The sequence below is a fragment of the Talpa occidentalis genome, unplaced genomic scaffold (genome assembly GCF_014898055.3).
Source record: "Talpa occidentalis isolate TD23 unplaced genomic scaffold, MPIMG_talOcc4v2.1, whole genome shotgun sequence".
Lineage (NCBI taxonomy): Eukaryota > Metazoa > Chordata > Mammalia > Eulipotyphla > Talpidae > Talpa > Talpa occidentalis.
In genome coordinates, this window is record NW_026555331.1 from 91,159,987 (window position 1) to 91,187,484 (window position 27,498).

A 27,498-nucleotide genomic window follows, 5' to 3' on the forward strand; every position below is an offset into this window, starting at 1 on the left:
ATGTTATAATCTCAACAGGATTAAATTCCTTTTCCCTCCCCTTCATAATCCTTTTATACATCTACTTCATAGCTATCGTTGTACAAAGGAAGAAAATTGGATCTTGTACTTATACAAGTGATTTTAAAGCATAGAAAGGCAAGATATTTATGATATATTCTCATCATATTGAAAAATGTGGAATAGCTTTAAATCTGTCCTGAACAGGAGGAAAATTACAAGAGATACACAGAACTATGTTACCAAGAAAAATTCCAAACCAAAAAAACTAGTATTAGAAATATTAAATATGAAGGTAAAATATTAATTTTTAGTCCTCGGGGTCATTTTTAAGCCTTTATATTTCTATTTTGACTTGAGTAGCATTAAAAGGTGCCATGGAGAAATTGATAACCAAACTTATTACATCATAAGTCCTGTTGGTATCAAAACTTGGTAGACTATCCACATGATAAAACCTCCATTCTTTTCCTTGACTCTTTCACCTTTAACCATTTATCTTTAACGTGACACTTTTTCAAATTTCACATTACTTTAAGCTGACCTCTTTTATTTTTTTATTCCACTGTTCCACAAGTTCAAAAAACTTTGAATGGACTCTGACTATATACTAAATGTGCTCTGTTAGACAATAGGAATTTAAGATAAAGAAGAAAAAAGCCCTACCTTGAGGAATATACAGACAAATTCTGTTACCTAACAAAAACTTCATGGTATCTTATCTGCTGACTTAACTTATTGTCAGTATCTACATGAAAAAGACAGTGGAAAGTGTAGAGTAGGATTTGGTTTTTACTAAGGTAATTAAAAAGCATTGTCAAGGAACTCTTGTGTGAAGGTGGAAGTTACTTGTTCATTAATGAATTCTCTAGAATTAGACATAGTATCTAGTATCTCTAGTCAGTAGAGATTAACTAGAAAAAACCATGCAATGGCTACTAGGCTTAGAAAAATATATTAAGATTACACTGCCAAAATAATATTCATAATCCCACCCCTTGTATCCCACATATCTATAATGATTCAGTTTGGTTTATAATATTAATAGATTCTCTAGTTTGTCTGGTATTTACAAAGTCTAGTCTCAGATGCTGTTGAAGTTAGAGATAAAATATATAAAGGGAAACTTTCTCCACTTTCATTAAGTGAGACAGAAATGTGCTCTTTTGACTGGCATTTACTTAATAAAGTCAAGTAAATTATTTATTTGCTTGTATTGAATTTGGTTCTATAAGATACCGAAATGCAGGGTGATGTCTTGGGATACTTAATTGCTTTTCATACTTTAATTAACTCAGTAAAGGGACAATGTTTTTTACTCCAATTAATAAATATGAAATATTTTACTTGGTATATCAGAAATAATAGGAGAACAAACTGCTTTGTATTTGGGTATTGTTGAAGGAACATATATGATGAGATGGGTTACAAGTTATAAGATGAAATGTTTTTCCAGACTCTCATTATTTATACTCTCGAGGTCACCATTTAATATTGAACACAAGATGCACTTCATTCCTATGGAAGCAGACATTATGATGTCACTTCATTTATTCACCATGTTCCACAGGAACCTGCTGTGAATTATGAGGCCACCACTTAGAATCGAAACTTAGAATATTGTAAGTATTCTATAGCCTGACGTGCCCATGTTTCCTATTTTAGAGCTGAATGATTTTCAGATAACATATGGTGGTAGAAGTAATTGGAAAATTGGCAGACCTGTCAAGAAAGTATGCTAGATGAGACAAAAATGCCATATAGAGGCACATAAAGTGTCTCAGAGGTTAAATTTATTGTTTTATATCACAGTAAAGTAAAAATAGCTGATTCACCCCCTAAAAAGGATACTATTTTTAGCAGATAATGTTTTCAAAAGTAATTTTTAGGTTATTGGTAAAATAACTTACTTTCAAAACCAGAAAATTTTAGTCAATGTGCAGTATAAAACAGCACCCACTGTAAATATTTAAATGTTATATAATTTTACCATTTGTGTTTATAGCCATTTCCCTAGGATTACTTGAATCACTAGTTAATAATTCTTCAGAAAAACAGTTAAAATGTATTAAATACAGCTGATAAAATGCCCTAAAGTTTATATTTTAATGTTTTCTAAAATTTATTTCACAGGAAGATGAAAATGAAGCTGAAAGAAAAAATATATCTCAGGAGCTCAGCATGGAACAGAAAAATCCAAAGAAATAAAGGATTTTCTGTAGTGTTTTGAAAAGTTTGCAACTTATGTAGTAGCAGATAAAATTTCTAATTGTAAAATGTTAAATTGTAAAATCTAATTTGCACAATGTTCTCAATAAAGTCGTTGAAATGAAATAGGAGCTTGCATTTGGAATTTGTATTTTTTTAGAGCAATTAAACCTTTAAAAATTAGACTTAAAATATTTTTAAAAGGAGAAAAATCCTTAACTGAAATTTGAGAATAGAGACAGACCTTCTCTTTAGAACAAGTGTTAACACAGTTTGATGATCTGAAAGAAAACATTGAAAGTTGTTTTTTTTCCCTCACCCTTACTAACCTCTATTGTTTCTTCAAGGGCATGAACAGGATTCCTAATTGCTAAAATAAAAAAATACAACATAGTTCCAAAATGAACAGGAAATTCTTGCACATGAAAACAGTGCCGGAAGATGAATGCCATTTTCTTATTTCATCCATGTATGTATCATGTAATACAGTGCTCTAGGATTGCAGGTAAAGACTGAAAGGAAATGATAATTTAACGTTATCTGTAGCAGAAGTACTGCCATGATTTTTAATTCCTAAAATATGTACTAAGAACCTACTATGTCCTGGGCCCTACATACTTCCCCAGATATTTCAAGAGCAATTGTCATCTATGTTTCTTGGGCTTAGGATTTTCTGTTGATCCCTATTTAACAGAATTCTCAGTGACCAGTCATTTTACTCTTCCTGATTCTGATTCTCAAGCTATCATTTGCCAACTGCAACAGGAGCAATGAATCTTTGTGCAGAGCTAAATATTGTTGGCAGATGTCTTTGATTATTTAAGCAGTTTCTTTAAAATGAGAGAACTTTGGAAGGCTTATAAAAGAATGTCAGCTTACAACTTCTTCCCTTAGAGAACAGAATTGTACTTGCCCTAGAGCCATAGTTTTATCACATGCATCTGACAAACTCAATAAAGGTATGACACTGGGCTGTGCTGGCAGCTGTGATTACAGTGGGCTGAAATGGGAAAACCTGCAAGTAGGCAGATAGAAATTCATTGACACATAGCCTGAAATAACGTAACGATAGATATCAAGAAATCTGTCCACAGATTGGACACCCTCATTGAATTTTGGAGCAAAGGCTTTAGGCAAAAGAAAAGCAGGTCAGAGTCTGTAAACAGACTTTGCAGTAAGCAAATACAAAAATTTGACTTTTTCCTCATTTTTACTACTTTTGAAATAGACATTGGTCTTTTTAAAAATACATATTTTCACTTGGAATTCTCTTAGTGTCACCAATTACATTTAGTGTTACTTTTTTTTATTGAAGCAATAATACATGATAATATTGCTAGCATTTATTTTGTTTATTATATTACAGGTACTCTGCAAAGTGCTTAGTATGCATTATGCCACTAATCATCCCTATAACGTATAAGGGAGTTACTATACTTTCCTATTTTACCAATGATCAATGTGAGATTAAGGGAAATTAATTAAAACTAAGATTACATGTAGCTTGTAACTGGCAGAACAAAACTTCAAACAGAAACAGTTTCACCCTGGAATATCACACTTAATCTTTGTGTACTACCTATTAATACCTTACCTATTTAACTTCACTATATTCCCCCCCAAGACATGCAGTCTTCTTTGTTAGCATTCCATTATTCACCTGCTACCTCTTCTTCAGTTCCTTCTCTTCTTAGCCACACTTTAATTCATTTTGAAGACTTTCACTTGAGTGATGTAAGTAAAACAATTTTCACTACCATTTGATCTGCTTCGTTTTTTTACATTGAGATCTAATGGAATAACAGGTATAGAGCATCATATTGCTTCTCTGACCTTTCAAAAACTTTTTGGCTGTTTTATTAGTCTGCAATCATCGTATTGCCCGATACTCTCATTTCTAAAGTAAGTTATGATGCACAGTGACATCTGCCCTGCAGGCATTTTAATTATTTATATGTGACATACCATTAGCCATTTAAAGCACTAATTTGAAATTTTTTCTTTTTTTCTAAAATACCCCTCTTTGTAGGACAGAGTAATAAAGTAGAATTGCTACAAAAATTCTTTATGGAAAATTTGCCATGTGAATAATTAAGACTTTAGGTTTTGTGCATTCATAAGTCTTGTTATAATGCTACAAGGTTGCCCACATTATGTGACTATGATTTAGATTCTTTATCTGAATCAAATTGTGTATTTTAGATATTTTTACATTAAGTGTAATATATTAAATATGGTATTTGTTCAGGTAACCATAACAGAATTCCCCACTTTATTTGAATAAAGTTATGTGTATAATATATATGTTACATAGAATAGTGTTAAATCAGACTGCCAATAATAAATAGGCTAACTGCCTTACACAAAAAAATGTTTTTGCTAAGATATTTATTTATTTTATATTTAATTGATTTATATATATTTTACATCATTGTTCACTTTTTTTTTTACAGTATTTGCTTTCTTTTCTCAGGTGTAGTCCCATAAAATTTCCACCACCAATTCACCCTTTTTCATCTGACTTATTTCACACATCATCCCTTCTAGCTCCATGCATGTTGCTGCAAATGTCATTAGTTTATCTTTTTTGATTGCTGAATAGTAGTCCATTGTGTGTATGTACCACATGTTGTTGATCCAGTCAACTATTTTGGGGCATTTGGGTTTAAACATCAAAAGATTTTGTTTTAGGGCCTCCCTGATGGCCCAAGCAGTTGAGCACAGTGCTGTGAAGCTGCCCGCAACCTCTACTGCTCAGGTTCTATCCTGGCCGGCTGGAGAGATTCCCACATAGTGTGGCAGATCTTTACTGTCTCGCCCACTGCTCCCCTCAAAGAGTGTTTCAGCCAGTCTGCCTGTTCTGCTCCCCACTCTGTCTCTGGTGAATCCTCTCACCCTCCCCCACCTCTGGCCTGTACCCCGGTTATTGTATGCATGAATAAATAAATCTTTAAAACAAAAAACAGCAATCCCTACTGATAAAATTTTGTTGTTGTTGTTTTAAATTTCTGGAGACAAGAAGCCCTAGATTAAGTTCTACCAGGTTTTGATTTCTAGTGAGGATTATTCCTGCCTCATAGATGGTCATTTTACTTTGTCTTCACATAATCTGTGCGTGCATGTTGAAAGTGAGCATGCAGGCTTTTTAATTGTGTCTGTTATAAGGACTCTAATACTATTGGATCAAGGTCCAACATTAATGATGTCATTTAATCATAATTATTTCCTTATTCTAAATACAATCATACTGGGGATGCAGGGTTAGAGTTCCAATATCTGAATACAGTGGCAGGTGGGGGAAGGCTTCAAGGGAACCTATTCACACCATGACACATTAAGTAAGTTCAAATGCCTCCATTATTACAATTCTGGGTTAGGTTAAGGAACACTAAAGCTTGAACAAAGTCCCAATGAAATATCTATGGCAATTTGGGGTCCTTACAAACAATAATTGGGATATGATCTAAAAAGTGATTTTTAAACAGGAAAAGCCATTGCATGATTATATGTGCGTGTTTTGTTTATCTCTATCACCATTATTTAGCTCACTTCCTGACCCGTAGTAGGTTTAACACTAAACTAACCTGTAATTAACATGAAATACTAAGGGCAAAATTTCCTTTATACTTCATGATACTGTATAATTCCCCATCCACTCAATCTAATTATATTCTGTTCATGTTATTGGACTATGTTTCTTCATATCTTCAAAGAAAATAAAACAACTTTTATTCAGGCTGACGAACATCATTTATTAAAAATGATTCTCAGGAGTTTGCTCCTTCTGCTGCTTTACAGAAGAACAGCAGAAGTAGGAAGAGGTGTTAGGCTGTTCTCAAAGGAAATTGCTAAGCACTAAATTGCCCAAGTTGTTAAACTCATTCAACAGAACTTTATTGGGATCTATATGATTTGCACTATTCTGTCACTGGAGATTCAATAACAGAAAAACCCTCTGCTGTCACTGTCTTGAAATTCTTAATGCTTTTTGAAGACGGGCTCCCACAGTTTTACTTTGCACTGTACCTTCAAATTGAATAACAGGTGCCATTAATGTGTTGATTTTCTCTCTAAATCAGTTTTATTACAGTATAATTCACATACAATAAAACAACATTATAAATTGTGTAATAAAATAATTTTGTTGACAAATAGACACACAGATACACACATACACACATACATAATCACCCTGATCTAGATATAAAGCATTAACCATCACTCCAAAAAGTTCTCTCATGCAGTTTTCCCATCGCTTATACATTCCTATATCCACTGATCTGCTTGCCTTCTTGATTAGTTTGCCTGTTCTAAAATTTCATATAAATTAAATCATAACTATTCTTTTTTTTTTTTTGGTTGGGGGGACCCTCGCTGGCGGCTGGGGAATGAACCGGCACTGCAGAGGCTGCGGGCAGCCTCGCAGCCCAGCGCTCAACTGCTGCGCCACCAGGGGAGGCCCAAATCATAACTATTCTTTTGTGTGAAATTTGTTCATTCAGCACAATACTTTGAGCTTCTTCCAGGTTATTGCACAAATCAGTAGGGTTTTTTTTTATTGCTGAGTACTTTTTAATTTTATGATTGTTACAATTTGTGTATCCTTTACCTGTTGCTGGACATTGGAATGGACATTATACAAAAGAAGATATACAACTGGCCAATAAACATGAAAATATACTCACCATCATATCTATCAGGAAAATGCAAATTAAAACCACAGTGAATTACCACTGAATACTCACAAAATGTATGTAACTTGTCTATTATGGCAATAACTTGCCATATGTGGCTGTTAAGCACCTGAAATATGACTAATCTGATTCAAGATATGCTCTGCGTGTAAAAAAATAACAGATTTTGGAGACTTGGTATAAAAAAAGTGTATCAATATTGTAATATGTTGAAATAATGTGGGTTTTTTATTAAAGATGTATTTATTTATGCATACAAGAGCTGGGGTGTAAACCAGAGGTGCAGGGGGGTCTGTGAGAGGATTCACCAGAGACAGAGTGGAGAACAGAACAGGCAGAATGACTGAAATACGCTGCTGAGGGGAGCAGCGGGCAAGACAGGAGAAGTCTGCTGCGCCATGTGGCTTAGCTCCCTGGCTGGGGATGGAACTCATGCTGCTGTGGCTGCTAACAGCTTCATAGTGCTATGTCCTAACCCCTTGTGCCACAAGGGAGGCTCAGATCCCATGTAGCTTTTTTTTTAAAGATTTATTTATTCATACAAGAACAGGGGTACAGGGCAGAGGGTCGGGAAGGTGAGAGAATTCACCAGAGAGAGAGGGGAGCAGAACAGGCAGACAGACCAAAGACACTGCTGCGGGGAGCAGTGGGTGAGGCAGGAGAGGTCTGTCACGCTATGTGGGTTTCTCCCCAGCTGGCCGGGAATCGAACCCGTGCTACAAAGGCTGCAGACAGCTTCACAGCGCTGCGCTCAACCCGCTGCGCCACCAGGAAGGCCCCTGTGTAGCTTTTTTTAGTAAAAATACTTCTTGATGGTTATTCTTTAAGAAATCACTTGTCACACTATGCTCTGTGGTGTGATTCATAAAATTAGTGTTTAATCCTTGACTGTCAGGGAATTTGGAAGTATTGTATACCATTGTGTCCACTGTAGTGGTTGTCTTGTTTTTTTCCAGATGCAACAAAACTGTTGGTCTTTAAATTGAATGTATTCAAAAGAAGATAAAAGGAGAATATTTACTACAAATGTGTCTCTTGTGACTATGTAAAAATTTATTCCAAATTCCTTTGAGAAAGAAGAAATAATTTCAATTAATTGCTTTGATATTTCCCCAATGCCTTGGGTACCCAAAACTTGCACACATTTTTATTGGTTGGATACTAATACCATACAGGACTAGTACAACTTGCATTTAGTGATAGGAAACTAAATAAGACTCACTCTAAATAGTGAAGGTTGATTAGAAATTCCATTTCACATTACCTCAAGAAACAATTTTATGTAACCATGAGTGAGCAAATTTCATCCCCATCCAATCATAGGAAGTAATAAATGTCTCCCCATGGTGAATTCAATGTGGAGTTCATGGTTTTGTTATCTAGAAAGGAAGTTAAGCGCTAACGGCAACAGCATGAAAACATGCAACAATGGCATAATCCTGATTTGTTTTAGAAAAACTATTAATTTCCTGGTTATAAAGACAAGTAGAACTACCCTTTAAAACTGTTGAACCATGAAAGCCATTTTCCTTAAGGCTTTTAAATTTGGGAACAGACTCATGAAATTTATAGCTTTAATGAGATATTCTCTGCCTGCAGTCAAGATGAGAACTAGATCATTGGTTTCCCAGCATGACACCTATGTGTTCTTGTGTGCACTTGAAGTCATTAGGCTCATAATAACACAGCCAACATCACATTAACGTTTGAAAGGTTCACTTTTGTCACTTAGTTTATGTCTTTCATTTGCACCTACAGCATGTTAAATATCTCACTCTGGAAAATAAGATATGCATTATCTGTATTGATACTGTTAGTGGGGTAAAGAAAACACTATTTACATGTTTAAAGCCACAAACAGTAGACAAGTATTCCAGAAAATAATAATCAAATCTCTTGTATATGTAAACCTTAATGTGATGACCTTCCTTGTTGATAATTAAGGATCAGGAAATGTGGATCTCCATGATGCATGTCAGTTCCAACCATTATCATTTTTAATGTTGAGTCTAATCTTAAAGGTGACGCAAGATTATTATTGCTTTTAAAGATAAATGAACTCTGTGGCTAATCAGATTTCAAGACAATGAGAAAGGCTTATTAAACATTATGTAATAATAAGAAAGATGTAATAACCATCCCAGAAATCTGTCATTTTGTGCTCCATGATGAAATAACATGTGAGAGAGTTCTGAAGAAAAAATTAAGACTGTTACCTGCAAAACATCATTATTAATTTTTGATTTACATAATTAAATTCTGTGATTAAGGAAACTAATTCTTTAAGCTTTGTCCTTAAATGTGTGCATATGTTTGAAGGTATTTTATCTGTAAGCATATTATCCCTCTGCCATTTATTGCCGACAATTTCAGATATATATGCAAGTGGAGAGAAGAGTATAATGTGCTCATTAATGAGATTCAACAATTATTAAGATTTTTACCATGCTTGGTTATATATTTTTCCTCTCTCAACAAATTATCTTAGAACAGATCCCAGACGATATGAGAATTTTTAACATATATTTTTGTCCTTTCAATAATTCATTTTTGGTTAGGTATGTTTGATTTATACATGTTTTTCTAGGATAGATAGGTGCATTTTGTTTTGTTTTTTAATGTGAGACACTAATTGGTTGGTATGTAATGGAAGATGGGGCAACAGAATATTCTGCATTGTGCGACTTAGACCACATTTTTAGTGAGAGTCAAAAGAAGATATTTTGGATTTTTTAGTGGTGATGATGTAAAAAATCAGAACACAGAACTTCAGTTCTTATTTGCATTTTTTGCACCTCAGGCAGAAAAATAGACGTAATCAGAACTGCAGATTATAAAGGAGAACACATTTCATCCTTCAGAGCACTGTTGAGCCAAGATAACTTCCTGATTATACTAACAATGGACAAAACCTGTTCATTCGGCAGTGCCTTCAAAAATGTATCTAGTTAGTAAAATCAAATTAACAAATGGAACATCTGTGCAGGTTTTTGTTTTTTTTTTTCCAGACTATCATTTTGGGAAGATATTAGTTTGCAATTTGAAATGTTACATTTGATTATATTTAATTCTAGAAGTCATGAAAAGTCTTATTACAAAGGTTTTAGTAGGCTGTTTGTTTTCTGTGCCCCTAGATATGCTCAATATGTTATTTCTTATTCCCCTTATTTTAGCCCCGGTCTCGCTTCCCCGGGAGAACTTCTGCTCAAAGTCTTTCCTTGACATCTGCATCTTTCCTAGGCTCCTCTAAAATCAAGCTCTTTTCAAAACTAGAATCTCTTTCACACAGAGTTCCACATTCCCCCTTTAGTGATATTTCAGAAGAACAACTGATGAAAATGGTTAACAAATCCTTCACAAATGCATCAGTCAGGCTAGGCTAGTCTATGTTGCGAAAACAAACGGTCTCTGAATTCTCTAAACCAGCAAAAGTTTGCTTCTCACACGTCAATGTCTGATGTGAATCAGTTGACTTTTCTTGGCAATTCTCCAGGCCTCATGGTTTTCGTATTTTCACACTGCAAGTTTTCCATTGAGTGTTCCCCATGGGAAAAGAAAGGGAGAGTGAATCCTTTCTAGTGGGAGGAACAAAAACAAGAAATTTTCAGGATCAAGCACTCCAATAAAAGTTTATAAAGGGTGCTTGCTGTAGCTCACAGAAGGAACAATCAAATACGTTCAGACTTTAGAAAAAAAATATTGCATTAAAAATAATAGTTGAGTCTAGGCGTGGGGTTTTATCAGAAGTGATGGGGGTAGTATTTTGAAGTGATGAAGTAACAATATGCAAAGGTAAACAGTTGTAAAAGGTTAAAGATGATTCACTGTGTCTGGATCCAAGAGCTTGCAGGGCAGGAAGTGATAAGAGTTGCATCTGGAAAGTAGGGTGAGGCTTTCTTGTGAAAGGCTTTGGGAATTTGTTATGGCACTCAGCCTTAGTGATGCAGAATTGGATATTTATTAAAATCAGAAAGGAGTGAGGAAGTGGTAATGGTTGTGAAAGATTGTGAATATAATTAATACTACTGAATTTCATGTTTAATATGATAAATGTTATATATCTATATTTATCACAGTTTAAAAAAGCAATGGAATATACCAAAGCCCATTAAATGTACACTTTAATAATGAATTGAATGGTATATAAATTTTATCTCAATAATGCTCTTTTGAAATTTTATTTAATACTCTATAAATTTGGGGGTATATTTTACATCGATGTGTGTATAAACCTCACCTCACCCCCCACCGAATGCAGGTGATCATCCTTGCCCTTCACCTGACTTCCTCTTCCCTCTCTGGTAACCACTATATTTTTCATAGAGCCTATAAAATATTTTTGTGAATAATGCTGTTTTTTTAATAGAAATAAAGATTTGTCCTAAAAAATAATAAAATCACACGAAAAGTTTTTTAAAAAACTGATACTTGAGGACCATCTAATGATCGGTTAAATCAGAATCTTGAGTAGAGCTGCAGAATCACTTCTGTACGTAATAAGGAACCAGGAAAGAATTTCAATAAGGGGAGTAACATGATCAGATTTGCATTTTGGAAATATCAATCCCTGACTTTTCTGCACAGATCTTTCAGTAGCCACATGAATGTGTATAGAGATTTTATTATAATTGTCAAAACCTGGAAACAACCCAAATATCTCTCAGCTGGCAAATGGATAACCTGCTACATTCATACAATGAAATACCAGTGAGCAACAAAAAGACCCCACTGCTATGGCCTTATTAATTCTGTATTTCTGCTCCCTTACACTTATATGCTGAGGCAGAATCTGCTCTAATTTCCTTTTGGGCTTGTCAGCTGCCCAGCCAAGCTTTTATATTAACTTTAGCTTTGTCACTCAAGTTGGAATCTTCATTTTTCCTTCATTTTTGAAAGTTATGATTTATGTAAGTAAAATTCATGCTTTGAGTGTGCAGTTCTGTGTGTCTTGACAAGTCATACAGTCGTGTAACCACTACTACAATTAAGATGAGGAACAATCTCATCACACCCAAAAATTCCCTCATCCCCATTTGTAGAAAGCAGTGTCATCACCCAACCCAACTCCTGGCAAACATTAATCTTTCTTTCCCTGTACTTTAGCCTTTTCAAAATCTCCTATAAATGAAACGATACTGTAGGTAGCTTTTTGAGTGGAGTTCCTTTCATTTAAATAGTTCATCCATATTGTTTCATGTGTTAGGTGTTTGTTGCTTTTATTGCTGAGTAGAGTTCCATTGTATGGATGTATTCACTTAACAGTTGAGAGGCATTTGAGTTTTCTAGGTTTTAATGATTGTGAGTAAAGTTGCTATAAGCACATTTTTGTACAGATCGTTGTGAGGTCATTATTTTCTGGGGTAAATGCCTAGTGGTGGGATTGCTAGGTAGTATGGTAAGTGTATGTTTACCTTTGGAAGATGCTAAGAAATTTTTACTGGAATGTTTTACATTTCCACTAACAATAGATGGTGATTAGTTTTTACATATATCCACATTCTTACCAGCACTTGGTAGTTTTTGTTTTTGCTTTGCTTTGTCTTTAGCTATTCAAATGGCATTTTATTGTGGCTTTATTTTGCAGTTCCCTAATTAATAGCTGATGGTGTTGGACATCTTTTCATGTGTCATAATCTCTGCTGAGTGCCTTTCAGATCTTTTGCTCACTTTGTAATAGGTTGATTTCAAAGTCATTTTTTGATTCCCTGATTACCTTTAACTACGGTCAAGGTCCTCGGTTATTTCTCCATTACAGTAATCAAATGTTCTTTTTTATCATTAAATAACCTTCTAGGTCCTGGATAGCAGCATCCTCCTATTAGATTCCTATCTTTTTTCATTTGAGGTCATTCTCTCACAAAGCTGGTATCTTCAAACTCCCCTCTTCATCTAAGGAAGCTTTAATTTCTGTTCTTTTGTACTCTGTTCTGGATAACTCAAAATTCCTCACCAATAGCCATAGCTCCAAACTGGCATGTAGCCAAGATTATTTTGCATTGTCTCTTTTTCCCTATGGGTTCACAAATATTTTTTTCTCCCTTCTTCCTTCCCTTTCATGCTGAAGGCTTTCTTCAAATATCTGGGAAACTTTGACTGCCACTGAATTTAAAGAGAGGGCATTATGTACATGGGTCAGCTTGTAGGTTGGTGAGTTTCACCCCAAGAAGCTTTGCTAAGAGAATCCTACACGTATCAGCATCTATATTTTTTTTGTGAGTCATTATTTCCTCTAGGAAGAATACTGTACCCTCTTTCTAAGAATTATGTGTCTTAGGACCATATTCTAGGGGCAAGGGAGCCAGGCTCTAGTGGACCTTATGGGTCTAGTGGCTCAACATATCAACCCACTCAACCTTCCTGTGATCAGTAGGGAGCCTTTATCTCCAGTGGAGTTGGATATGGCTAGGAGTGATTCTTCATTATTTTTTTCTTTGTATTTCTTTTTTTCCACCTGGGTCTTTTGTGTACTATGCTCTTCAAGGTCACTAGTTTGGTGCTCAATTGGGTCCATAGCTCTCGGCAGAATTTTTTAGCTCCTAGATCTTTTTCAATCTTGCAACTGCCATACTTTCTTTTCTAAATCTTGAATTTCTAATTTCTGTTTATTAATTGTATTGCTCAAGTCATTCATTTGTTTTTCTACAATTACTTCCAGTTCTTTAAATTTCATTGTCATGGCATTTGAACTTTCTGTCTGCTAGGAAGACGAGGTCTTCCATATCTTTGTAGTTGGATTCTAGAGAGTTGTTCCCTCCTTGTGGTGACATGTTCCCATTAGGTCTCAAGTTCTCAATTTGTCTTGTGTTGTGGGGGTTTTGTTGTTATTGTTGTTGTTTGGTCTGACCATTGTGCCCATTCTCACCTGGAATTCTGTATTCTCCAGTCATAGCAAGTTGGGAGGTTCAGGGGGAGCCCAAGAGAGCACACTGGGTGGGGGGAGGAAGATACCAATCCTGACACCCCCACCCTGGCTCATAGCAACCCAGAAACCCTTTGTTCACAGGCTCAGTTCCCAGTGGTTACTTGTAGCTTCTGACCACAAACTCTGGAAGCTGTTCCAGAGATGCCAGAGGAGGGCGGGGTGGGAGTGTCTTCAAACTTTCTGAAGCCTGATGTCCTGAAGTCCTCTACCGAAAAGTCTATGTGTTTGGTATGCCTGGCTGTGGTGTGTTTTCCCCTTCACTGTAGCTAGACAGGTGCCATTGCTTGCAGTTTATTTTTGAGCACAGGCCAGAGGTTGTGTGCTAATGGGAGGAGGGGTGTTTATACCCCAGTCTCTGGGAAGCCCGCAGTCTAGAAGCCTGTGCCCAAAAGCCTATGAGTGAGATATGCCCTATCATGGTCCAGAACAAGCCACTAAAGAAACCAAGTTCAGGGTCTCCCTGGTGGTCTAGGAGTTAAGTCTGTGTTATCACCACTGTGGCCTGAGTTCGCTCCCCGGCCAGAGTGCTAACCCACATATAGCGTAGCAGACCTCTCCTGTCTGTCTTGCCTGCTGCTCCTCTTAGCAGTGTGTTTCAGCAAAACCTGCCTATTCTGCTCCCCTCTCTGTCTCTGATGAATCCACGCATGCCCCTGCCACACCCCACCCCTATGCCTCTGGCTTTCATCCCAGTTCTTCTATGCATAAAAAAAAGACCAAGTTCACTGTGGCCTCCTGTAGCCTCCCTGTAGGTGTGGACTAGAGCTTGAGCAGATTGGGTGGGGGAAGAATAAGTGTGTTCCTGGACTCACCAAGGCACAGACACTCCTGAGAGCAGAGGCCACAGCAGGGATGAACATGTGCATCTCTCTGCTGTCAAACCCAGTGCCCATTCACCTGCTTGTCTTTTGTTGCACTGTAGAAAGGGCTACGCTCCCATAGTGGATGATGTTCTCTTCTCCCAGGCTGCATTATCTTTCTGACCTAAAATTGGATCTCTTCTCTTTCTCTCTATAAAAGATCCCTCTTTCTAATTCTCATCAGCCTAAAAGTTTAAATTAACTGTAATAGACCCTTGATCCTCTAACTCTAGAGACCCTACTAATTCTGAAGTCTCAAATGAGATCATCTGATTGGCCCAGTCACATGTTTCCCATATCAAATCAGCTGAGGACAGGAAATGGTAGGCCACAAATGTAGTCACAGCTAGAGCCTCTTTGTTTGAAGGAGACATTTCTCCTCAAACAGGGAACAAAGACTTATCTACTACATGAAGATTAAATAGGTAGTGGACATGGTAAATGTAGTGTTCTGGTATTGGATGGACATTGAGTAACTTCTTTTTCTAAAATAGTTCTAAATTTATGGAATATCTTTAAATTTTTATTAAAACATTTTACTTCCAGATAAACTTTAAAGGTATTACAATCTATTCAGAAAAGAAAGTAAAAGCTAGTAATGTTAGCCGTGTGGCTCAGTGAAGTGACACATGGAGATGGAAACTCAAAGCATGAAGAATATGCCTGTTGAAGAGGCCCTGAATGAGAAGGAAGTGGAGTTTAAGGCACTAGGCCAGAATCTGCAACTGGGTGACCAACACTCAGAGCAAGACCTCGAATTTAATGGGCCAGAATAATATTAAAGTGAAGAATCTAGAACCAAGTTGCTAATGGATTAAAAACTTAAATGAAGCTGTCCATTGAGAAGAAATAGTTTTATTAAAAACAAGGTCTGGGGCCTCCCCGGTGGCGCAGCGGGTTGAGCTCGGCACTGTGAATCTGTCTGCCACCTCTGCCATGCGGGTTCGATCCCAGCTGGCCAGCAAGAATCCCATATGGTGCGGCAGACCTCTCCTGTCTCACCCACTGCTCCCCTCAGCAGTGTATTTCTGTCATCTGCCTGTTCTGCTCCCTGCTCTGTCTCTGGTGAATCCTCTCACCTTCCCGTGCCTCTGGCCTGTACCCCAGCTCTCGTATAAAAATGAATAAATCTTTAAAAAAAAATAAATAAAAGGCACAAAAGGGTATACTTAAAAATAAAACCAAAAAACAAGGTCTGAATTTCAGGGGTAGGAGGACAAAATACATAAAGGAGAAGGAGAGAACTATCTAGAACTTAATTTCATGTTAGTGCTATTATGACTTCATTATAACATTACTTTTCTAAGAATCATACTTTCAAAAATGATGTTGTTTGAAATGTTAGAGATAATGTCAAACGAGACAAATAACTATTGATTTAAAATGTGCTCACAGAATCAGAAGTAATTATCTATTTAGAAGGATAAAATTAAAAAAATATATATTATTTCCAAAACTTTGAGAACAGAAATGTTAGACACAGATTGTCCTTTAAATATTCTCTGCACATACAGGGAAGTTACATGAAGTTTTGCTTATGAAGGTGTCACATTTTCTGCAATTTACTGAACAGACAAAATGCCAAAGGAAAATCTAAACTATTGGTGTCCATATTAGAAAAGATAAAAGAAACCGTGAGCTTACCTTAAAAAAACAAACCACCACCACCTACAAGCCCTCTTATTCTTTATCATTCGGTATCTGTTAAATGTATTTCGCCCCCCTGGTTTAGTGTGTCATAATCCACAAGTCACACTTCCCTTTGATGAGCTGGATTGGATGTACTGGCTTGGGAGGATACAGAGGAACTGGCTCTGGTGTTAGAGGAATGGAGCAAAGATGTCTATTAAACAGTGATCTACTCCTTATAGGAAACCACAAGATCTACTCCTTATAGGAAACCATAGTAACTGTGTACCTGAGCAGAGGAGGCCACAGGGAATAAATGTGCTGTCACAGCTTCTAAATCTAATACTGCCTCTGTGAGGTTTCTATAGCTGAAAGGCTGTAATTAATATCCCAGAACTTTGTGTGTCTGTACTTGTCAAATATACTTCCTATAGATTCCCAATTCTGGCCTCTCTTCGTGTTTTATCAGTTCTTCTACCTTAACATTCAGCTGGGTGACTGGAATATTTCTCTGCTCTGAATTCTCCTGATTCCTGAAGGGGAAAAGGATGAACTCCCAATAGGGGCTGGAGTGGGGAGTTACGGTGTGTTATTCGCTACACTTCAGTTTCTCTCCTCCAGCAAGCTGACACTACCTTTTTTCCCTCCTCAAGTGCCTACTCATACATCACTATCAAGAGAATTAATTTCCTTTCAGTAACCATCCAGTTTATACTTCTATGCCTGTGGTTCTTTTTAGTATTGAAGTCCCCTCATGCTTCAGTTTTTATTAATTTATTTAAAAGCATATACCACTCTTTAGGAGCTGCCTGTTATGAAGAAAATAATGCAAGTCACTTTACAAACACATAATCCACAAATGGTCATTGAAGCTCAGCTCTGCTAGAATAGAAGTGTCAGAATGGAAAGCAAGATGATTTCAAAACTTTGAGCTAACTGTGGAAGGTAAACTCTTAAGGTTACACCTGTCAAAGAAAATAGTCTGGTATTAATCAAAGGTGGCATGCCACATTTTATTCAGGCTACTGCAGTAAGGGAAAGATACCTGTATAAATTCAGCTCAGCTTCACTGAAACAAAAGGCAAGATACCTTTTCAATGCCGGGGTATGAAAAAGGAAGATACTGAAGGATGTGAAGAGAGTTTGATTAATGTAATCCCACCATCTGTGTTCATTGCTGGTGATCCCACCAACTAACCAGAGTTGGCCCTGCCTCCCACAGAGGCTGGGAATCAGGGGCCTGGTTTTTCTTGATAACTACCTTTTAGAGGGAGATGCCAAAGTCATCAAGAAAGGTGTCTGTGGGTTGTAGCTGAACAATACCAAAAGAACAGAGAAAGAATTTATAATCGTTAGTTTTCTAAAGTAAATGCTCTAAGCAAAGGAGATCAGACACATAATGAGGTTTTAGCTGGAGGAAATGGTAAATTATTTTGACAGCACTGAGCCTCTTCAGGTACCATTGTAAATGGTTGAAGTTGTCATCCAGGGAACACAGTCTTGAGCCAATAGAAGTCAGTCTAGTGTTTGTTCAAATCTCTTAGTTTGTGTGGTGAACAAAGTCATTTATGCTCAGAATTTTGCATTTCTCATCCCTGTGACTCCTACTCTTGATATTCATGTTTTTGTGTAATCCCCTCCCTTTGAGTGCAGGTGAGACCTATGACTTGCTTCTAACCAAGTGATTCCAACAAAGATGAAGGGATGAAATAATTAAATTTACGTGATGACGTTGCATAAGATGGTAACATCTCTTGAAGAGACTCTCTACTCACCTGCTGGCTTTCATGAAAGGAGACCCGAGTGGCAAGGAGCTGAGGATGCCTCCAGCCAACAACCCAGAGAAAATGAGGTCCTCAGTCCTATACCTACAAGGAAATGAATTCTGCTATCAGAATCCTTTCCCACTGGAACTGAGTTGAGATGCATCCCTGGACACCTTGGTGGCAACCAAGCAACATGTGCCCAGACTCCTGAGCCACAAAAACTGTGAGATAATGTTGGTGTGTTGTTTTAAGCTAAATTTGTGGTTATGTGTTACATAGAAATAGTTAATACAGTCAGTGCTCTCAGGCATGTTTAGTTGAAAATTGTTCTCATGTCATGCACTTTGAAAAAAAAAAGTTTCACATCCAAGTCCCACAACATACCCAAACTGGGAAATGTATTCAATACCCTCAACTCCCTGAAAGAGTGATTGTACATCTGAGAAATACAGGGAAGAAGCTGTTACCTCATTTTTTTTCCATTATGGAGCCCATTTTGATTTTTTTAAACATTTTGTAAAATCTTATAAAATTAATTTTCAAATGCTTATACCACAAAGTAGTCTTTGCAAAGAGCAATAGCCTTCAGGCTGGGGAATGCATCACCTCAGAGATGCATTAAGACCTGCACCAGGTGTACTTGAGGATGGTAATTTTAAGGGAATTGATTTCCAGATTCTCACTTCTTTATATTCATTTTCCCAAACTATATTCCTGTGAAGGTGTCTTCAGTAGGTTTTCCTTTCTCACTTTATAAAAGAAAGGCATCCTGCCATCCATTCCCAACAAACCCTTAGAAGACAAACAAAAGCAAAATTTAAAGCATTGGCGTCCATGTTGAGAAAGTAAATAACCATAAGATTGGTTTAAAATCATTTGACAAACCACATTTTCTTTTTCTTTTTCTTTTTTACTTTCACATTGTAGAATTGATTATGGGATGGTAAATACTGATATATCCATCCTTGGACATATCTCTGCCAAAGATGGACAGTCTACAACAAATTGGCAAATAAATTCATAAGTGAAAATCTCCTCATAGGTAATTCAGGCAAATTGAAGCGTATACTAGAATAGGGTTAGAACATCCCCCAAGACAAAGTAAAATCCAAAGTCTTGAGCTGCTGTTGCTGAGTGTGGCAGCTTGTCACGAGGAAAGAAAGAGGCTTTAAAGCCCCTACAGTTCATACACGCACCGAGTTAATTCTTATTGCAAGGCAGGAAGGACGCAGCTAATGGAGGAAACTGCGCCAGCCGAACAATGCACATTGAATCCTCAGAAAGACTCGAAAGGTAAGGAGAACTATTTTACTCATATTTTATAAATACACCTACACATCTGTGAGTTAAAAGACTGGGACCCCATCAAGGCCCAAGTGGGCCTTCCCTAATTTCTTTTTCCCCATTTAATGCAACAATTTAGTTTCCTTTTATGGAGATTTCACATCTGCAAAAGATCAGGAAAGCACCAAGCTTGCAGGATGATTTAGCAGCAACTCTAGTCCCCTAGTGTAAGCCTCTTTATGTTGCATCTTACCTTTGAGCATCACACCATTTTTAGCTCATGAGATGTGTATAGAAAGACTGATGTGATTCTAGCAGTCTGAAAGTACTTTGCTATCAAATAATGATATAACTAAGAAATACTTATAGAAACCAAAAATGCAACACCATTTAAATAATGTAAATCACTGAAGGAGAGGAGTCACCCCAGGACCTTATGCTGACTTGATTGTCCATTCCTAAAGTGTATTCAATAGTTTCAAAGCAAATGAACAGTTTAAGTAAAAACCCAAGTGTTTACTATCTCTGAATGAAATATACCGGGAAATAATAATGACCAAAAAAAAAAAAAAAAAAAATTGCAGTTCTCCCAGGAATTTTTCTTACAAGATTAAATACTGGGGGTTTCATAATTTATCTATATCAGTTTCTTTCTTTATATCCAGTCTATCCCCTAAAGAAATTGAGATGGCTTGTAAAAGATATACGATAAGATAGAAGAAAAGAAATATAAATAAATCAAATTAGGAGTAGTTAAAACATAAATTAGAAACCAAGGTCAATAATGGGGAAAGATAGGGTGGAGACAGGTAGGTACTACTGAATTATTAGAGTCTAGTCACAAATTTGGTTCTGAGATTCCTGGAGGCTATTAGAAAATAATGGCTAGACTAAAGGGATTTGATATGTTATCTGTAGGAAAAATATATTTCCCATTAGCTGCCTAATTCTTTAATACCTCACACTAAATATTCTTTGCAGATAAACTTTAAACATGGAAATTTTTATGCAAAAGAAAGTTTTGCTAATTAGAAAGAAATGAAATAGAAGGGTGTTTACAAAGGTGTTTTTCATTGTGAAAACTGATGGTTTCTAAAAACATTATGATAAGGAAAGCTAAGTGTTCCCAGGTTAATCAGGAAAAGTAAGCAAATGCCTGCTGCTTTGAAGGTTTTAATCCAAGATGCTTATCCGACTTCTTTGTTTAACAAATCTTGCAAATAAGGCCTTCTCAGAAGATTCACAGCATTTCTGTAGGAGCTTGAAATGTCAACTGAGCAGGCTTTCTGATGATATTATGCCTGCATAACTTCCTAACAGTTGGGGTGGGGGTGGAAGTGGGAGATAGTAAACTGTGCTTTACATCATAGCTTTTCTAGCAATGATGACAAAACTGGATCAGAGCCAGCAGCAGAGAGCCTCTTTCTTAACAATTACTGGTATTAAAGGTTACATTTCAAATGAAGATAAAGTGATGACTTGTGCGTATAAAAAATGAGCATGTGTTAAAGGTCTTATTTAATTCATTGTTAATGAAGGAACTAGAAAGATGTTACAACCAGTTTAAAGGAAAATCCAGAGAACAGATAGCACTTACCGATCAGGAATATTGAAATACATTTTTTCAAATGGATCCACAGTAACTTTTCTACAAAGAAGCAGTCTAGCCCTTTAACAGACAAATTCATTTGCCTGTCCATAGACATGTATGACTTGCTTTCCCATCAATTGTAAAATAGCTCAAAGGCCATGAAACACTAGAATCAGACACCCCTGGACAGGTGTCTATAATAAATGCTTGATTTTCCATTGGAGATACTTAGGAATCTTCTTTGCTTGTTCTGAACCTCCTTTCATGGGTAAGTAAATATGACCTCCATCTTGGACACTCCATTGGCATTAGCAACACCCCTCTTTGGAGCATTTTGAAGAACATGATATTCTTTTCTACTTGCTGGGATTCAAACGTGGAAAAGTAGCCTCTAATCTTACTTGAAGAAAACAAAATAGAGGGTCCTGAACAGCCCTACTACAGTTCTGTGGACACTTAAGATTTGCCCTAATAACAAGTCTTTCCATTCATAACAGCCTTCAACCTAAGACTAAGCATTTGATGAATGAATAAGATTAGTGAATATGCAGATCTCAGCAACATCAATAAATCTGTTTTGAAGAACAATTATTTAATTCCACAATTTCAAAATAGTGCTCAAATAATAACTTTACTTTTACATATTTAACAAATAAGTAAAATTCATTGCAAGTTTTCTTTTGCCAGATCTTTCTGCTGGTGACAGAAACACTACCTGTTCACCAAACTCATCTCTTCCTCCAGGCGTACAGCTAGACTTATGTCCCAGCTTCCTTTGCAGTTCAATGGAGCTATCTGGCTGAATTCTGGTCAAAGCAGTATGGGTAGAAGTGATTGTTCCACTTAAGTCCATGCCTTCTCCTTGTCCCCCTATCCTCTACTCCATCAACTGGATGAAGAAGACTCTGAGATACACAAGAGGAAGGAGTTCTATTTTGAAAGGAACCTAGGTCTCTGAACTTTGTGTACATTTTTGGACTTTGTGTTAGTGAGAAATAAAATATGTTATATTAAGCTTTTGAGTTTTGTGATTTATTTGCAGTGGCAGTTGGTATTACCTTAACAAATACATATCCCAATTTTTTTTCAAATTTCAATTTTTTTTTTTTTTTTTTTAGATTTATTTATTTGTGCATACAAGAGCTGGAATACAGGCCAGAGATGTGGGGGTTGAGAAGATTCACCAGAGACAGACTGGGGAACAGAACAGGCAGACTGACTGAAATACACTGCTGAGGGGAGCAGCAGGCGAGTCAGGAGAGTTCTGCTGTGCCATGTGGGTTGCTCCCTGGTGGGCGGGGATCGAACTCGAGCTGCAGAGGCTGCGGATTGCTTCATAGTGCGGCGCTTTTAGCCCCTTGCGCCACCAGGGAGGCCCTCAAATTTAAAATTTTAAAAATAGGAAATAATTTCACATTATTTAATAATCTAACAACATAAAAAGTTACACATTGACACTCTCATCTCATTCTTATAGACACCACTGCATGCCCCCCTCCTTTCTGCCCTATAATGAACTACTTTAATAATTTCTTGGCTATCTTTCCAGTATTTCTCTACATATACAAAGAGCATTTGAAAATAATGTGTGTGAATATATATACTTTATTTAAAAAATTGTGCCTCCTGCTTCTCTCGCAGAGCAATGTGAAAGGATGGAATGTGAAAGGCTGACTATCTCATTGGCCTACATAAGTGCTCCTCTCTTTTTCTAGATGCAAAGCATTCCATTGTTGTAGATTAACATGTCACCAGTTGATGGACACTTGTCAACACATCTTCTTGAAAGCACATCATATAATTAGAATAAATCAGTGTCAATTTGGCATTTATCCCCATTTTAGTTGACAGAAGACTATAGGGCCTCTCTTTTCTTCAAGAAGAGACAGATACCTGGAAGATTTTTTTCTTTTATTTACCAAACACACAAAAAATAAATGCATATAGAAAGAGTGAGATAATCAAAGTAAAGTGAGGATGAGCTTGAGTGGAATTGCCCTATCACACCAGATGATAGGCAGCCTGGCAGCCACATTTGTGTCTGCTACATATTATCTTTGTCAACAAAGCATAGAACTGTAGCTGCCCTCAAAGCATCTTCAAACCCTTATCCTTACAAAACACTATTTTTGAGGTCATTGTTAATCTACATATCTGAGCTCTTAAAACTGAAAAAACAAAGGGATAATGATGTTTTTGCCAATTAGAAATCTGTAGCTCTTGGCCTTCATTCTCGCCTCTTTCTCTGCCTCCTGCACATTTTTCTCGGATGTCTAAAATAAACTCTGCATCCTCACCTTCCTATTTTGCTTACATTCGAAGTCAAGGAGCTACCTTTGAGTGTCTTATGCCCTAAAGGCAGGATCCAAGTCCAAATGATTCTTTGCGCACAATGTCACTCATACTAGGTGAACAGCGCATAGGCCCATCTCTGAGGCACACGGGAAGCCAAAAACTGTGTTACCAGCTTTTGCAAGTAGGGAAAGCAGTTTTTTGAGATGCCAGCCAATAAGGAAAACATGGGGAAAATCGTCCTCCCCACTGGTTATGGGACTCTGGGGTTTTTGCTGTTTTTTTTGTTTTTTTTTTTTTTTTCTTTTTTTTTTTACAATTTATTTATTAATGCATACTAGAACTGGGGTGTAGGCAGAGCAGTGAGAGGATTCACCAGAGACAGAGTGAGGAGCAGAACAGGCAGACTGACTGAAATACACTGCTGAGGGGAGCAGCGGGCGAGACAGGAGAGGTCTGCTGCACCATGTGAGTTAGCTCCCTGTCGGGGTATCAAACTTGTGCTGCAGTGGCTGCATAATAGCTTCATAGTGCTGAGACTCAACCTCTTGCACCACCAGGGAGGCTCAGGACTCTGGGTTTTAACAGGTAAGTAGAAGGCTGGGAGAAGTTGGAGCAGGTCAAATAGAGAAGTACAAAGTTCATGGTACGTATGCGTGTGAGCTGTTTATCTCTCTTCATGGGGCTCATGTTTTTCTCCTGGGGTCGGGGTAGGGGTTAACCTGTATTGTGGGGAGGGGAGGAGATTTGGATGGACCATATATCATGGGATAAGTGTCCTTGATGCTGTGCTTGCATGCTAAAATCACTTTCAAAAAAGGCCTATTTCTGTTGCAACCAGTTTGTTATGATCAAGCCCTGCTCTTCCTGTAAAATAAGTGGGAGGGGCTTCTGAAAAAGTAAGTCAAAGAGAGGGAAGATAAAGAGGGAAAAGGGGAAGCAATGAAGCAGCCCCTTTGGAAAAAAACATGCTTAATAACATTTTTCAGAATAAGCTCAATTTCTTGGCTTTCCAAAATGAATCCTGGCCTTGGTTATATAGTAAATGTGGAGGAGGCATAATGTGAACGGGGTTTCTGTGATTCCGGATGCCTAGTTCCAAACGTTATCCTATGCTATTTAAATTAGTTATCGAGGATGTGTTGGTATACATACCTGTGTTTCCACCGTACTCACTAACAGCAATACATGCTGAGAGTATGTTAAGACATCCGTGTTAGAAAAGGTTAGGAACTGAGCATTCTAATGAAATTGTAGATCTTTCTATGTGGAAAGATCCCTGGAGATGAACGTGCTGGACAGAATTCGCACAGAAGATTTCCCTTGCTTTGAGTGCACATAGAATGAGAGTCAGAGATTTGGTCTTCTGATGTCTTTTGCTTTTTTCCTGCCTTACTTTTAAAACCTTGTATTAACCGTGGCTTCAAATATTCTTATTTTAGCAGGTATATTAATGGGCTGTGTTTGACCTATCTGAGTAGTTCCTGGTTTAGATAAGACTTAAAGAAATCATTCATCATTATAAAATTTTTGACCTTTGCAACCATGAGTACTGAAGTTCTCTGTGCCTTATTGAATACAATGAGAGCTTGGGTAGGGGTGGGCGTAGGGGGAGAACAGCTGGCTGCATTGAGACCTGGAGAATGGCAGCAGGTACTCTGGACACGCTGCTCCTCTTTCCACCTTTCCCCTGAGCATCTGATTTGTTGCTGATCCCAAATCTTCTGGGTCAGTATTGCAGAGTGTTAGGAGAATGGATGCTCGTGGATCCGGTGTGTACCCGGTTGAAGAATAACAGCCGCCACACCTAACGTAAGCGCAAGCAAGTGTGGATTTATCGAAGAGGAAAGAACTCCTGACAGCAGGTGGGGTCCAAGGGAGGACGCCCATTTACTCCAGCCTTGTCTATGACTATACACTGCCAGATTTCCTGTTGTCCAATGTGTCAGACTATTGATTAGGCACTATGTGGTCTGGAATTTTTTCTGGTGGTTGTTTTTCGGCTCCCTAATGATCCTGTAACCAGATCTAACTCTAGGTGGTAGCTAGCTCAGCAACACTTCAGTAAAACACTTCAATTTTTCTGGGAGCTGCTTTGTATCTTCTGTTCCTATATTGTTTAAAATCACTGTCCCCCGTGTCTCAGCCTTTCCCATTCCCCAAGTTCTCCTGGTCTCAGTTCCTCTCAAGAGCACATAGGACTGCACCCTCAAGGGCACAAAACAGAAAAAGACACCCTTACTTTGTTATTCTTTGGTGCGCGGTCAGATTTTTCTACGTCAGGGTAAATTTAATATTTCACCCACATGATTTCCTATGCCAACCTGGTCCATGCCTTATTCCAACGTTTACTCAATCGGCATCACATAAAATCATGATTTAACTATAGTGCCACAGTAAATGTTGTTTGTTTGCTCTGCCCTTGAAAGGCAGCAGGGTCTATGTCAAGGCTTCCACTATTAAGGTTCAGACTGTTTCTTCTATTAGCCTGGGGACTATTGGACGTAAAGCATGATTGGTTTACAATGAACATCATGGTAATGTTGGAGTTGTGTGGAGTTAGTGCGGGGTCCTGGGCTTCACTCTGGGAAGGTTTTGTTATAGGGCAGCCCCGATACAAAACGGGGTGCCTGACTGTGGGTCCTCACCCGCGCGCTTAAAAGGACTTATCAATGCTCTACTGCAGGCACACGCGAAAGGTTAATAAAAGGTTTATTTACAAGGGAAGGGCAAATGAGGAAATGTACAGCTCAGGGAGAAAAGTGGGAGACACAGTTTTAAATGCATCCTACCCGATCTGCTGATCTGGAATCCCAAATGGCACTTTGAGAGCTGGCTGCGAGCCAGAGACCGAGCGCCCCCAAGGCCCACGTGTTTGGTTTTTATACCAAACCTGGCTGCTTAACTCCACCCTCAGGTCCCACCGCCACCTTCCCTTTGGTGGTGACGGGATTTGTCTTTCCCAATGTTCTGATGGCTTTGGTCTGGAGTGGGGGTGGAGTCCACAAAGCCTGTATGGGATTAGTGCAGGACATCCTTTCCCCCTAACAATTTCACCAGAGCTCCCCTTTCAGCGGCATGCAGCGAGTTCCCCAGGTGAGTTTCTCCATGAGACAGAGATGTTAGCTATATTTAAAGAACAGTTTTATTTGGGAAAGGGAAAGGGACAGGTTTTGCTGAGAGAGGCCTGCATGGTTGCAGGCAGGCAGCCTTGAGGAGAGCGGCCTCCACTGAGGGAGGTCAGTGAAGAGAAGTCCCGGCATGGTACAGGTCACGGTCAGGCAGGAGGCTGCTGCCCTGCAGAGGGAGAGAGTTGGTGAGAAGAGGCACCTGCATAGTCACAGGTGGGCAGTAGGAATGCCACCCGAGCCTGTGCAGAGACTGTGCTGATATAGTCCTCTTCTCTTGGAAGGGGTCACTCCTCCATGGAGTGGCCTGCTGGTTGCTGATGTTGGGTAACAGGCAAAACTCGAAGGGGATCAGAGATTCCAGGGTGGGCCCAATCTCCATATCTTTACCCTCAGGCCTGTGTTCCACACCCTAGAGGGTCCCAATCTCTGCAGCTGGGTTAAAGGTCATGTTATTCCCCTTGACCCCCATCTCCTAATGTGAGTCAGGTTTTAATCTTGTGAGGCCTCCTTTCCAGTTTTTCTATTCTGTCCTCCATTAGTAACACTGATATTGTCTGTGCAAGGAAACTCCCTTCCCTCTACTCCCCAAACTTTGGAACAATATTCTCTCCCCATCTCTTAATGATTCCGAAATCGCAGGTTTTCAGGCCTAGTCTCCCAGCCAGGAACGGATCCCAGGCTGCAGGGGCAGCGCTGAGCCCCAGACACTAGACTATCACGGGTTGGCGTCTCACGAAGCAGCAGCAAGAACTTTGCAGACGCTCAGGTAAGCAAGTGAGAAGGGGCAGATTTGTTTAGAGAAAGAAAAAGTTTATTGAGGAAAAAAGGAACAGAAGTAAAGTGGGACTCCCGGGCTGTTGGAACCAGGCCAGGGAGAAGCAAGAGAGCTGAAAGTGGAGCCGTGCCTCAGGGAATATATCCCCTCTTTCCCTAATTATTTTAAAGCTCCACCAGTCTCTTTGTGATTGGTAAGGTCTTGGTGGTCTTACTGCCTAAATGTCTCTGTGCCCAGAACTAAGGCTCTGTGTCACAGCCCTTATCATTTTTCTTCATTGTCCTTGATTTGGAATGTCCTGTTAACCTTAGTCCCGGGGTGTTAGATTAGTCCCCTTTAGAATTTG

At 38.2% G+C, this 27,498-nt stretch overlaps 1 protein-coding gene across 5 annotated transcripts in view; it reads left to right on the forward strand.

Moving 5' to 3' along the window:
- The window catches only part of PHF14 (PHD finger protein 14), a 187,432-nt gene extending 165,473 nt beyond the window's left edge, over nt 1-21,959 (forward strand). The window contains exons 18-19 of one of the 5 annotated variants that reach the window (XR_008550729.1): nt 17,967-19,372; nt 21,642-21,959. Coding sequence is in view for 4 of the 5 variants with exons in the window: in XM_037508291.2 (XP_037364188.1) it covers nt 2,134-2,208 (75 nt within the window). In the remaining variant the exon portion in view is untranslated. The other 4 variants (XM_037508276.2, XM_037508280.2, XM_037508291.2 and 1 more) reach the window with 4 other exon arrangements.
- Nucleotides 21,960-27,498: the final 5,539 nt, after the last annotated feature.